General features: G+C 48.2%; 1 protein-coding gene across 2 annotated transcripts; it reads right to left on the bottom strand.

Moving 5' to 3' along the window:
* Nucleotides 1-306: 306 nt before the first annotated feature.
* BCL7B (BAF chromatin remodeling complex subunit BCL7B) lies at nt 307-9,412 on the bottom strand. Of its 2 annotated transcripts, none has more exons than XM_031967956.1 (6): nt 9,216-9,412; nt 5,353-5,428; nt 4,490-4,586; nt 2,633-2,803; nt 1,770-1,849; nt 307-1,530 (listed from the first exon to the last, which is right to left on the bottom strand). In XM_031967956.1, the coding sequence occupies exons 1-6, from the start codon at nt 9,305-9,307 to the stop codon at nt 1,438-1,440; spliced, it is 609 nt and encodes a 202-aa protein (XP_031823816.1). In that variant the 5' UTR covers nt 9,308-9,412; the 3' UTR covers nt 307-1,437. The 2 variants fall into 2 exon arrangements, with proteins under 2 accessions (XP_031823816.1, XP_031823815.1); XM_031967955.1 differs by lacking the exon at nt 9,216-9,412 and adding an exon at nt 5,521-6,769.
* Between the last annotated feature and the right edge of the window lie 4,895 nt (nt 9,413-14,307).

Here is a 14,307-nt window from a genome sequence, read left to right as displayed (position 1 = left end):
GTGGTCAGAGAGTCCAAGACCAAGAGATCTGAATCCCTCTGGAACCCCCATCTGGCATTCTCTCACTCATCAAATCTCCCAGCTGCCTCAGACAAGTCACTTAAATAAGGGGGGTTAAAGTCAGTTTCCTAATTTTCCACCAGGGCAGTTGTACTAGATTCCATCTGAGATCCCTTCCTTTCAAATCTAGGTTTCTGGGAAGATTCTTTCAATCACCTTTTCTGGGATTGCCAGAGCTCCAGGCCCTGATTAGCCTTCTGTCAGAGAAACAGGGAAGAGAAGCAAAGCACTCACACAACAACAGAGTGTATTTCAAATAGTTTAATTTTAAAAATATTCTATTCAGTGCTAAAATATGTCTTCACTCATAGTCGCCCATTTCAATTTTCTTAAACTTCTTTTTTAAAACAAAAAATAATATCACAAAGTTCGATTCAACATGCAGATTTCAAAGAAAAGGAAACTTTCCAGAAAGTCTGAGCTGAAGAAGAATTGGGTTCGGTGTTCCCAGAACCTCACACTCTTGCTAGGACATAAGCTGTAGCAGCAGTGCTGACCCAGGACTGGGGACAGGGGCCACACCAGAAGGGAGGGGACAGCAGGAAAAGGGGGTGTGTGAGGAAGGGGAGTAAGAGGAAGAGAGCAGCTGGGGGAGAGCTCAATGGGAGACAATTGAGGAAGAGGCAAAAGGGCCCAGGCAAATGGAAATCCATGTGATCCACTTCCAAGCTCAATCAGGTGGTAAAGAAGCCTCTCCTTTTCCCAGAAGCCTCCACTAGGCCATGGCATGCAATCCTGACCCTCTCCTCTCCAATGCCAGCCCTAGCCCCACTCCTACCTGAGGCTGAAGGGCTCACTCTTGCCCTTGCCGGGAGAGCTCGCCAGCTTACGGGCTTTGTCCACAGCCCCAACGAGGGTCGCTAGGATCCCCTGAAGTGCTGTGTCTCTACAGGGCACTTAGCCCTCTCGGCACTATACTCGCTGGCCTAGCAGGTCAGCCCGAGGAGCAGAGGCCACACAACTAGGGATGACAGCTGATGCTCCGGGCTTGGCTACAAAAAGGCAGGGGCAGGGCCTGATACCCAAGAGGCACGAACTCCACTTGGAGGCCCGGGTGCCCTGGGGACTCCCAGAACCCGGTACTTGCGGAACTCCTGGGGACAACCACTTTGCAGCTTGAGTCCCCTAAGGAAAGCAGAGGGGGAGAAGCAGCCCTCTTCCTAGGAGCAAGCAGACAGGTACCATGGACACAAAGATGACGCCATACCCCACGTCCCTCTGGCCACCTTCCCTCCTGGGGCCTTTCAGCCCCAGGGGCTGAGACACGCAGTCTCTGGACCCCAATGCTTGCCTTCACCCCAGCAACACAGCACAGCCAGGACCAGAATTCAATAAATAGAGACTAGGGGCCAAGCGGGCAGGGGTGCCAGGGTGTCGCTAGCTTTCTGACGCCGCCTGCAGCACAGCAGACTGCTCCACACAGAAACGCTTTAGTGGTGGGGCACCTGAATCCTCTTCATCCTCTGCAGCCTAGGGAGAAGGCAGAGAGGTCAGTCAGAGGAGCTGCGCTGGAACGTCAGCCTACGGCTCCTAGCCGCTGCTCAGCCTTCGGGGGCCTCAGCCATGCCTTCTAGCACACAGCTGGCCATCAGGCACCTCCTTCACAAGTTTGCTTCACCCCACCTTCAGCATGGCCATTCCCCAGACCAAAAGGCAACCGTCTTTTCAAAGATTTGTTGGGCACTAGAAAATCCCTTGACTTTCCTTACCTGTGTCTCCAGTGGGACAGGTTCTTCCTTGGTGAGGGTGGGAGGTTCATCAGCCACTTCAGAAGCAGGCAGGGATGGTTCTGAACAAGGAACAAGGAGACCCTAACCACAGGTTCTTGTTGAGGAAGCTGACCTCTCCAAATCAGGGCCTTTTCCAATTCCCTTTCAGGGACCTTGGCCTCCAGGCAAACAGAATTACTTGCTAATTTCAAATACAAATGATCGTTTCTAATTTCTACACCAAGGCCCCAGGACCTTCCTTGTCTGACACACCCTAAGCCTTCAGGCAGCATGGCAGAATGGACAGGGCACAAGGCCTGGAGTCAGGAAGAGTTTTTTAAATTTTGTCTCAGACACAACCTGTGGGATCCCAGACAAGGGCCTCAATGCTCTAATTCTATAGTCCAATGGTCCCCTACAGGCTCTGCCTATGGCCATTCCTTCCAATGCTCCAAGAAATATTCCCTGTTCCCCTTTCCTCACCCAGAAGGGTTGCCTTTGTTCTCCAGACACAGCACTTGCTACTTCTCATTTCATTTTCATATTGACATTCATATTCAAATCTGACAGCATTAATTATAACATGACAGCAAAACCACTACATGCTGAGATGAATGACCCCCGTGTTCACTGTTCCCTTCTGTTATCAATAGCTGGACAACTTCAGATGGGAATTAAAGCATTATCCAGGCAGCCCATCCAAAGTGACCTTTCCATACCGCTCCCCCAACTCATCCTCAGGTCTTTTTCCCAATGTATGCTGGGCGATTCAAAGCTTCTACTCTTTGGGTTTTGTTTTGGCCAAGAAAAAACAACACGGTGACACCTTCTGTACTGGTGTCCCTCAAAGTCCCAGCACTTACCCTCAAGAATCTCCTGGCCTAATGTGGGTGGCTGGGAATCATCTGTTCGGAAATCTGAGGTGTGCGCTGGGCTCAGTGACTCACTCTGCTGGGGGCTGGGGCTCGAGTTGGTGCTGCTGTCCACCTTGAGCTGATAGACATCAGACATGGAGCTCTGGTTGCTGTTCTCATCTGAAAGCCAAGAACAATCAAGGAAGGAAATGAAGGGAAAGGCAGGTGCCTGCAGACTACGCATGTAGGAGTAGCTCTGAGTCGGGCCAAAAGCTTGGCTTCTTCCTGGGCACTAGAGGGGGCCCCTGGGGCCTGATCTTTTCTGGGCATTAACTTCACTTCAAAGCCCTGCAGAGTGTTATCAGGTCTGTCTTTTTACTAATTCAAACATGTTTTATTTTAGTGCCAGTGTAGAATCAAGATGGAGTTCTAATCTTTATATCTGTAAGCTATTTCTACTTTAGGAGGAAGATCACTGTCACAAAGACAATATCCATTCCATCCTCCCTCCTGACTGTGGATCTTCTATTTTTATAAAATATCATCCAAGCACTTGGGTAGATTTCACAGAAAGCAGAAGCCAATCTCCCACCTCTGGCAGAAATGGTCTCCAAGGTATCAGGTTGATGAATGGTTTTTCCTCTCTGCTTTAATACTTCCAGTGACAAGGATCTCAGTAAAGTATCTCATGTTTTTATAAAGGTCTTCCTTAAGGAGAGGATCTACACTCAGTATTTTGGTAAATTAGGTACAACCATTGGAGAGGAAAAAAGGTTTTTGATTACAAGATTTCCTCTAGTCAAATGAAAAAGGCCTCATTCTCAAGCAATTTTTACCTTGATTTTGATGGTAATCACCAAACAAAAAATGAACTTTCCCAAGCCCCAAGAACAAGTTTGTACAATTACTAAAAAAAGAAAGATGGAAGCCAAAGTCTATGTTGCACACATCCTAGGAAAAGAACAGTCTTTCCCAAAACTAAGGAAGCTTCCCTTATGGCTTGCTTAAAAATACACAAAAGGGACACATCCTCTGCAGTGGAGTTAACAAAGATTTTCTATCTAATTCTATCTAATTACCAGATGCTGACTATTTTAAAGAAATCAAGTATACCCTCTAACTTGATTAGGTCTTCAGTTCCAGAGTGAGATCCTGTTACTGCATCAATTTAACTTTGAGTACCTAAGAGAAGGCTTGGGGTAGTAGGCTTCCAATGGTCAAATTAATCAATAATCATCTGTAAGGATTCACTGTGGGCGGGCATTGTGATAAAGACTGGGCTTTCAAAGAAAGGAAAAACCAGCTCTAGTGCTCAGGGAGGAGCAAATAAATAACTGGGTCATCCAGCAGAAACGAGGAGAGCAAATTGAAGTTCAGCTGAAAAGGGAAGTGTCTCCTGCTAAAGATGTAATTTGAGTCATCTCAAAAAGGAATAGAGGAGCTCTTCCACATTCATATGGAGTGAAAAATTAATCTATTTCTTCTCTATATGACTTTTATCCACCCCTCAACCAAACATGCTCAGTTCCTTTAGCTACTGCTGAATCACACTGACTGATGACCAGCAGCCAGGCCTGGCGGCTATTCATCCTCCCAATATCAAATCTATGGGGGAGACAAGAGGATGGCATTGAGCCTATAAAGTCAATCACCAAATAAACTGTCATTAGCCATTCTTGTCTTTCTCCCATTTCCCCCACTAAACAGTTCCTGTAATGGTCAGGACCAGAATTCTGCCCTCTGGGCACAAGGGCAAGTGCATCAAGAAGAAGTAATGACTTTGGCCACTCTGTACTAAAAAGGTAAGAATAGAACATGGGTCCTATAGTAAAAAAAAAAAAAAAAAAAAAAAAAGCTAGAACTTACCTTGGAATTCCAGAAGGAGAGAAGAATTGGCAGAGGCGTCAGAAGGAAAACCATTAGGTTCTCGGGCTGCTGAATTATTTGATTTTGATTTCTCCTTCTGGAAAAAGAACCACCCAGGGGTCATCAGGCAGAAAGTTGACCGTGAGTTTTACCAAGTCTGTTGCTGTCACCTGAGAGAATGCTTGGGGCACCAACAAAGGGGCATGAGGATTTTTGGAGGAGGGCCTGCATGAAGGATGACAGCAGCAGAAGAGAATGTACATGTCTTCTACTCAACCTGCTCTATCTTTCCAATTCTACCTTTGAGATCTCTCCTCAGTCAAAAATCAGTTAGTCAATAACCATTCATTAATTAAGCACCTACCATGTGTCAGGAATCATTTACTAAGAACCAAGGATACAAGGAAATATAAAATACAGTGTCTGCTCTCGGGAAGTTCACAATCTAATGAGTGAGATAGATGTAAACAAGCTAGAAGTGAGAGATAACCAACAATTTCTTCTACTTAGCCCAGGCAGAGAAGTGAAGCTAAGCAAGACTGTCTCTGGCTTCAGGAAAAAAGGAGATGACTTTGCCCCAGCAACAGCACCTGGAATCTAGCCAAAGACCAGGAAGGACGGCCAAGGGGTCCAGCAAGGGGTACGGGTCCCAGAGCCCCAATTTTATAAGATTAAAGGCTACTTATGGGGGAGACCAACAGGGAAAAATGTCTTCACTTCCAAATTCTGGTCAACAACCTTCATTGCCTAGAACAGTAGCCTACCCCAAACTGTTCCACATTACTACTGGTCAGGATAAGGAATAATCTCAACACAGAAACAAGGAGGCAGGAAAATTGAACTGTGGTTGTAAATTCACTCACCTCTTTGCTGTCAGCTACTGGCACCCATTTAAATATCCTAAGGGATGTGTCACCCACAGTTACCCACTTCTTCTCCCTAAAAGGAAGGCATTGGTTAGAGATGACCAAGGAGACCAAAAGGAGCATGAGCTTATAGAATTCCCTCCTTCTCTTCTTAGAGCTTCTTACCAGGGAGCACCTCTGCTAGGAATTCTCTTCAAAACAAAGAATGCTTGGAAGTCACCTCCTCTTGGGAGAGTTTTAAGTCTGACTACATATGGCCACATTTCCAACATTAGGCTGCTTGCACTGAAATACAACTTGTACAAGTCTTTTCCTCTCCTAGAAGGCAGCAAGAAACACCTTTCTAGAGTCAAGCACCCCAAGGCAAGAACTGGAAGAGAAGAGGAAGTACTGGGACACATTTCCCTCCAGGAAAGCAAGATGTTAATTTGCATTTTCTCATCCAGTTGCTAACAGAAAACAACACAAAAATCTGCTCCAGGGACATAATTTCCTTTTCCACCAGTGTACAGTTTGTATTCTCATTAGATTACAAAAAACAGGACCTTTCTTTCCATTTCCTCTCCCTCCTGAGTGCTAAGTACCTGGAAACAAGTAACCAACTAGCTTTATCACAAGAAAACACTTCTGACAGCAAGCCAGTGGGATGACAGGAGGGAAGGAAGGGATGGTGATTCCCAAATCTGCCCCCTAAAGTGCTTTATGAAATAGCTGGCTATGTGATCAGTAATGTCACCTCAATTTATCATCTATTCCATAAAATGAAGAAAATTCTTGTACTCTCTCCACAGATGATTAATAGAGAGAGAGAGAGAGATGTTTTTCCCCTCTCTGGGGAGTTGTAGTGGGGAAAAAAAGAATTGGTAAACCACAAAAGTGTTCTCTACAGGTGTTATAATAACGGCTAATTTAAATAAAGGGAATTGGGGCAGGCAGCTACTCTGAAAAGGATCTGGGGGTATGAGAAGACAGGTTTCATATGAATCAGCACTGCAATGTTGACCAAGAGCCGATGTGATGTGGGGGAGTGGGAGGGACACTGTGAGACAGTTTCCAAGAACAGGGTGTGCTGCTCTCTCCCCACATTCACATGGAGCCACAGGGTAAGGGGGCTGGTCAGCTGGAGAGCATCCAGAGCAGAACCATCATAGGACAGAGGAGCTAGGGATTTTTAGCAAAGAGGAATCGAGGAATCTTCAAGGAAATGACGTCAGCCTCCAAGAATCTGAAGGACTGTCCAGAGGACGAGATACTAAAAACAAAAGGGTAGATAGAACCTGCACATTTAAGCTTGACTTCAGGGAAACCTAGGACCAATTAGGGCAGTGCAGGATTGAATGAGCTGTGGTACCTGGGAAGGCAGATGGGGGCACCACAGTGCACAGAACACAGAGTCAAGAGAGACCAGAACTCTGATAAGACCTCAGACACTTACATTTATTTAGCCCCTTTTCTCAGCTGTAAAATGGGAATAATAAAAGCGTCCACTTCCCAGGGTTGTAAGCGGGACAAAATAAAATTAAATAACATTTGTAAAGCATCTAGCACAATGCCTGCCACATAACAGGCACTGTGTAAATACCTGTTCCCTTCTCTGAGAAGTCTTGGAGCAGAGGCTGGACAATCACTTATTGTGGAGAGTCTGGAACACGGGTTGGACTAGATACAGCTCTATAGTCAAATGCTACTTTTGAGTCAGGAGGACTTGGATTCAAATCCTGCCTCTGACACTTACACACTCAGCCTTGGCTACATCCCTTCTCCAAGTTAAGTCATCTATAAAATTAGAAGTGAAAACTAGATCACCTCTTAAGATCCCTTCCAACGAGAGCTATAATCCTCTAAATTCAATTCAAATTTTGAAAAAGTTTTTCAGCTAGTCGCCCAATTCTTACTATGGTTACTAAGATTATGGCCTTTTCAGTATGAAATTAAGACTGCTATTTTGAAATTTTGAATTTTTAACTTCTTGACATCAAAGAGTTCAAAGCTTCACAGACATCTCATTAGTTCGTTCTTTAAAAGGACAAAGAAGTGGTAGGGAAGGGAACCTATATTCAGAAAGCAGGGGAACAATGAAATGAAATACCTGTCCAAGAGCATTCATTAAGTCTCTGATTATGTCAGGAAAATAATCAAGTCTCAGGACCCCAGGTTCTCTAATCAGATCAAGATAAGTCAAAAGGAGACTCCCTTGTAGCTCCAAATATCAGTATCTTGAACGTATTATTTAGTATACAAGTTAGGAGATGATGGCATGAATATAACAGTAAGTTTCCTTTTGCTAACCTGTTACTTCTCTCAACTTCACAATGAGAGATACTTCAGAAACAAAGAAACAAACAAAAAAATAAAACCTTATTTATTCTAAGTAGTAAGAAGGTCATTTAAAACTCTGTCTGAGATCTGTCATCAGGAACAAGTAAAATAAGCTACTGATTATTCTCAGAAATCTCCCCCCAGATACACAAAACACAGGGTTCTACAGATGTTGACTTCACAAGACAAAAGGGAGGGGGAACAAGGAAGAGCCTGGGATGAGCTACATGACAAGTACCAGGAAGCAACATGGCACAGTAGAATGTGCACATGGCTTAGAATGCCAGGACAATATGTTTGGAGCTCAGACTCAGAAGGAACTTTCCACGTCAGCTAACCCAATCCCCTCATTTTACCGAAACCCAGACATTTCCTTCGCTTGTCCAAAGCCCAGAGCTACACAGTAGCAAAGCCAAAATCTGAACCAGAATCCAGATCCCTCTTTCCCCAGTTCCACAGTCTAACTGGGTAAGTCATAAGCAGAGCCTCAGCTTGAGCATTTTTAAAATGAAAAGGCCGAGCAGGAATACCCCAGGGTCCATCCAGTGCAACTCTTCCAGCGGGTAGCGCCAAGAGGAAGTTCTTTTGTATATTATTTCTATCGCTGGCTACCGCCTCGCAAGGAAAAGTTACGCGTACAAATTTTGCATTTAGGTTTCTACTTAAGACTTTGCTCCCTCCAAAGGAATGTAAACTCTATGGCAGGTTTGCTTTTTGGGGGGAGGGGGCTTTGTATTGCTTAACAATACGTAGCGGGCTGTAAGGCTTTATTTAAAGCCCTGCTTGAAACTCATCAGTCAAAAAATTAAGCCCAAACACACCGAGCCCTGGGGATCACTTTACGAAACCCCAGCTCCCAAGAAGTTACAGTCTAAAGGAAACACTTGCACAAAACAATACAAAGTAATTGCGGGGAGATACTGGGTGGGGGGAGGCTGGTTAGGAGGACTCGTGATTCACAAAGGTGGCGCACTCAAGTTACCAGGGCCAAGCCACGGAGACAGAAGGAAGACTAAAAGCAGCGCTGACGTGGTCTGATTTGACAGGGGCTGAAAGCCGCCCCCAGCACGGGAGATACCCCGAGGGCCAAAAGGGCAGCGGCAGGGGGAGGGGGGGGAACCTCAGGTCACAGCCCTGGAAGGGAGGGCCTCGGGAGTTCCGGAGGTGCCCCCAGCCGAGGCAGCGTCCCGGAGAGAGGACAGGGCGCGCGTTTTTGCAGCCTTAGCTGCATGCACCTGCTTCACACGCAATCCCGATCAGAATAATCACCGGCTCCGAAGGGGCGGGCCCAGCATCACGTGCGAGGGCGGCTCCGGACGCCGGCGGCGCGCTGATTGGCCGAGGCCGGCGCGTCCTTTTCCTCGGCGCAGGCGCAACAGCAGATGGCTCCGCCTTCCTCCCCTTTCCCCCCGCCCCCCGCCCCCGGCGCCGGCCGGCTGGCTCCCACCCTTCAGCCCGCCCCGCTCCCGCTCCTCCGTGGCCCCGCGCCCTGCCCCCTCACCCGACACACTTCACCCCCCCTCCCCCCGGCACCTTCTCACCATTTCCGCACTTTTTCGATGGCCGCCATCACCTTTTTGATGTCGTCTTTGGCCCGGCTGCGGGTCTCAGCTCGGACGGACCGACCCGACATGGCGGCGGCGGGAGCGGCGGAGGCCGGGGCTCTGCTCCCAGGACACGGAGAAGCGCGCGCCGCACGCGCCGCCACCGCTTGCCCGCCGCTGCCGCCGCCTCAGCCGCGTCACCGGCACCGCCCCCGCCCTCGCCCTCCCCGCCTCCCTCAGCCTCTGCCTCCGCCTCCGCGCCCTCCCCCTGCGCGCGCCCCGCGGGGCTCGCGCTCGGCCCAACGCGCCTGCGCGGCCCTCCCGGGAAACCCCGCCCCCCACCTGCTCTCCCCGGTCCTGGGCTGGAAGTCGGGAGCCGGGAGGGGAAAAGGGAAAGGGAGAGGGCGGGGCGTGGGCATGTGCACGTGCCGGGCGGCTGGCACGTGTCTCTGAGGGGGCGGGGAGAGAAGCACGAGGACCCTCCTGCCGGGAGGCTGCCGGCGGCCGCCCCGGGAGCTGGTGTGGGGCTCTCCCGCCCTCCCCCGAGCCCGACGTCCGAGGCGGGGGAGAGACTTGACCTTGCTCTGGCTGCCTGGAAGGAGCATCCGTCTCCTAAAAGAGTCAGTGCTCCAAACCCTCCCTGAGCCGCTGAGCCCAGGCTTCCTCCCGGTCCTAAGCCTTGGACCCCTCAGAGTCGCGCTGTTTGTAAAAACGCGAGGAGCGCGCACGGTGGCGAACGAAGCTGATTGTGCTTCATCAAAACGCTACTGAAAGTTCCCAGGGGCTCCTCCCCGCATCTGCCCCGGCTGCCCAGGGGCTCCTCCCCGCATCTGCCCCGGCTGCCCAGGGGCTCCTCCCCGCATCTGCCCCAAAAGCCCAGGGGCTCCTCCCCGCATCTGCCCCAAAGCCCAGGGGCTCCTCCCGCATCTGCCCCGGCTGCCCAGGGGCTCCTCCCCGCATCTGCCCGGCTGCCCAGGGCTCCTCCCACATCTGCCCCGCTGCCCAGGGGCTCCTCCCACATCTGCCCCAGAAGCCCAGGGCTCCTCCCGCATCTACCCCGGCTGTCCAGGGCTCCTCCCGCATCTGCCCCGGCTGTCCAGGGCTCCTCCCGCATCTGCCCCAGAAGCCCAGGGCTCCTCCCCATCTGCCCGGCTGCCCAGGGGCTCCTCCCGCATCTTCCCCAGAAGCCCAGGGCTCCTCCCGCATCTGCCGGCTGCCCAGGGGCTCCTCCCCGCATCTGCCCCGGCTGCCCAGGGGCTCCTCCCCGCATCTGCCCCAGAAGCCCAGGGGCTCCTCCCCGCATCTGCCCCGGCTGCCCAGGGGCTCCTCCCCGCATCTGCCCCGGCTGCCCAGGGGCTCCTCCCCGCATCTGCCCCAGAAGCCCAGGGGCTCCAAGGAAAGAACCCCCGGAGGAGCTCTCCAAGCTCATCCCCGGGGCCGTTCCCCCGGATGCCGCTCTCCCGGTCCTTTCTCCGGAAAATCCTGCCCCTGTCCCTTCCCCCGGTCCTGCCTGCCCGAGCTCTCCCCGCCCCGAGGCGCCAGCGGAAGAAGGGACATGTATTTGTAACTTCAGATATAAATATAAAGCATAATTACACGGTTTAAAGATGATATATTCATTTATGCGTTTGTTTAATGGCCTCCTGGTTTCCCTGCTTCCAACCATTTTTCATACTGCCTACAAATGCGTATTCAATTAAAACTACAAACCCACAGTCCGCGGAATGACACGTAAAGTGTATTACATATAGAATATTGTAATAATGTAGCCAAGTCTCCTTCCTGTCTCTAACACAGACCAGCTGGGTGACCCAGGCCCAACATTCACTCTCTGTGCCCCGGAGGAAACGCCACTCTAAATTGTAAAGAGGTTCCCAATCTGGGGCGGCCAGATGGCTCAGTATCTAGAGCACTGGCCCTGGAGTCAGGAGGACCAGAATTCAAATTCATCCTCAGACGCTTGGCACTTTGTCTGAGTGGCCCTGAGCAAGTCACTTAACCTTATTGCTTTCTAAAAGAAGAAATTACCATTCTGCATTGGGAGGGGGTTTCCACCCCTGGAGTGCTCTTAAAACCAAATTTCAGCTAAGTTGACAAATTGCTTTGATGGACAAAGCTACCCCCGCCTAAAGAATATATTATTATGTAATATAACTACAGGACAATACTGACAAAAACTACTCTTAAAGATGGGCCCTTGCAAGTATTCACCTCTTTTTACATATGACCTAACTGGAAAGTTGTGATGTAACCCAAGGTCAGATAACTAATAAATAGCAGAGCTGAAATTCCAACCAAGTCAAGCATTCTTTTTCCTGTACCAGGCAGGCAACTTGCACGTGCTAGCACCTACTGTGTGTCAGGGAGATAAAGAAAGGGAAAAAGAAGAATCCAAACTGGTTTTGTCCTTTAAGGATCTCCTAGATTAATGGAGAGAAACACATGAAATACATATGAATAAGATAGATATAGGATAAATTGGGGGAATTTTCAGAGGGAAAGAAATAAGATTAAAGAAGATTAGGAAAAGCTCATTTTTTGTGATTCTATCATTTTTAAAATTTGTCATTTACTTTTTTTTGGTTATACATGATTATTAACTTTTTAAATATACATTTCTTTATGAATCATGTTGAGGGAGAAAAATTAGACCAAAAGGGCAAAAAACAGAAAAAAGAAGTGAACATAGCATGTATTGATTTACTTTCAGTCTTCATAGTTCTCTCTCTGGATGCAGATGGTGTTTTCCATCCATAGTTTATTAGGATTGCCTTGGATCACTGAATCACTGAGAAGAACCAAGTCTTTCATAACTGATCAACACACAATCTTGCTGTCGTGTGTGCAGTGTGTTTCTGGTTCTGTTTGTTTCGCTCAGCATCAGTTCCTGTAAATCTTTCCAGACCTTTCTAAAATCAGCTTGTTCATCATATTACAGGACAATAATGTTCCATTACTTTTATATTCCATAATTCAGCAATTCCCCAATTTATAGGCATCTACTCATTTTCCTGTTCTTTGCTGTGGTTCTATCATTTTTAAAGTCCTATTCGAATCTCTGTGACCCTATTTGGAGGGGAGGGGGGTTTCTTTGCAAAGACACTGGAATGATTTACCATTTCTTTCTCCAGTCCCCACTTTACAACTGAGGCAAACTACTGGAACACAGATTCTCCTGACTCCAAGGTCGGTGCTCTCTCCAATGTGCTAGGGATCTGCTCCTGTCTTTTATATTCTGTGTATACCCACCCTTTAACAGATCGTCTGGTATATAGTAGGTGCATTCTAAATGCTACTTGACTAATTGACATTTCCCATTCAACCACATCATTCAACAATCACTTTAAAGTGTTTTGTGTGCTAGGAGCTGAGGAAACACAGTTTACTTAAGACATCCCTTCCCTCACTAAGCTTGTTCTCGTCTTTTGTTTTCCCCATTATGAGATATCTTGACTCCCAGCTGAATTGGACTGAAGAAAGGCAGAACTACACAAAGTTAGCAGCTTACACTTTCTTCTCCAGAGCCATCAAAGTCCTGAGTCCAGGCAAAAGCCAAGATGACCGGAGATGGCCTAGGATGTGGTGGATGAGCTTGGGCTCCTCAATGATGGAGCCAACCGTTCTCATCCTCTCATTGTTCTGGGAGAAGCTTTCTCATACTTGGGGTAAGTATCCCCCCTCACTTACCTATGGGTTTGAGGCCTGTCACAAGGTTTACCATCTTTATGCTGATGATTCTCAGATCTTCCTCTCCTGCCTGTTTTTCTGCTGGCTTCCAATCTTGAACATCCGACTGCCTCCAAAAAGGATGTTCAGTAGACACCTTAAATTCAACATATCCAAAATTCGTGACTTTGCCAAAACTCTGTGTGTTTCCTATCCCCTTCCTTATTCAAGGGTTTCCTCCTCCTCCCAGACCCTTAGGCTCCAGAGCTTGGATTCCTCCTGGATGCCTCCCTGTCTCTAACTCTCAAACAATTGCTGAGACCTGTCATTGTCACTTCTGTTCAGTCTAATAGGCATAAAATGTATTTTTCCCAGGAGGTCCTTGAGAAAAAGGCTCTTTCACTTTTGTTTTAGTATTTCCAGAGCTTGGTAGTCCTTAATGTTTTTTTAGCTAATTAAGACACCAAACACAGGTGTCTTAAGGAAAGAGTAGGATACAGCTAAAAATAAAGTTCAATATGAGGTCCAAGAAATCCTGGGGGGTGGGAGGTAGAAGTGAGAATTGGAAATGGGTTTTTTAATAGCAGAGGACATTTGAATAAGGACTTAAGGAAAAGGTAGTACAGCAGTCCAAACCAAAATCTAATCTTTCTTGAAAAAGGCTGCCTGTTCTACACACACACCCTCTTGCTGGCTGGCACCTCTGGCCGGCTCTGTTTCCAGAACACTCCATATCTGGAATTGAATCTGTGCTTTAAGCTCCCAACCCCCTGCTGTAGACTCAGGAGTCATCCCTTGGCCATTACCCAGCACCTCCCTGCCTATGACATCAGAGGCAGGAAGCAAATCGAATGTTTGAATGAAGCCTGTATAACCTGTGGACCCATTTCTGTTTCCTTGCTGCTGGGGTAGATGTATCCTAGGCTGCCCAAGTGTGGAAGCTGTCCTGGTGTAGGTGTGATGCAGTATGGAAATTGTTAGCTCCCTACCCCGGGGGGCTTGGTTGGGCTGGGAAGGAGGGGAGGTCTGCAAGCTGCCTGGATGGAAGGGATAAATCCCAGCTGACTCTGTGTTATGATGGAAGAGAGGGATTTGGAGTCAGGACCTGTATTCAAATCCCAGTTTTATCATTAACTGTGATCTTGGTCAATCAATCAACAAGATTTATTAAGAGCTCACGGGGCTAGGAATATAAAGTAATATAACAGCATTTATAGAGAGCCCACTGAGTGCCAGACACTGTGCTGAGTACTTCACAATTATCTGACCCTCACAACCACCTTAGAAGGCAGGGATATTAGGTCACTGGCCTGTAAGGTCCCTTCTAGCTTCAGAGTTGTAATCTCTTGTCACTTCCTATCTCTTGACTCAGTTTCCTGCTCTGTAAAATGAGGGAGGACCTTACTGGCCACTAAGGTCCCTT

The sequence above is a fragment of the Sarcophilus harrisii genome, chromosome 4 (assembly GCF_902635505.1).
Source record: "Sarcophilus harrisii chromosome 4, mSarHar1.11, whole genome shotgun sequence".
Classification (NCBI taxonomy): domain Eukaryota; kingdom Metazoa; phylum Chordata; class Mammalia; order Dasyuromorphia; family Dasyuridae; genus Sarcophilus; species Sarcophilus harrisii.
Note: the sequence above shows the minus strand (reverse complement) of the source record. Positions and strands in the feature narration are given on the sequence as shown.

Coding starts and splice junctions, on each gene's coding strand:
- BCL7B (XM_031967955.1), bottom strand. CDS start 5,789: ATGCAAATTAACATCTTGCTTTCCTGGAGGGAAATGTGTCCCAGTACT. Junction 5,429..5,520: donor CCTAGCAGAGGTGCTCCCTG/GTAAGAAGCTCT, acceptor CCTTCCTTTTAG/GGAGAAGAAGTGGGTAACTG. Junction 1,850..2,632: donor AGGCCAGGAGATTCTTGAGG/GTAAGTGCTGGG, acceptor TTCCTTGTTCAG/AACCATCCCTGCCTGCTTCT.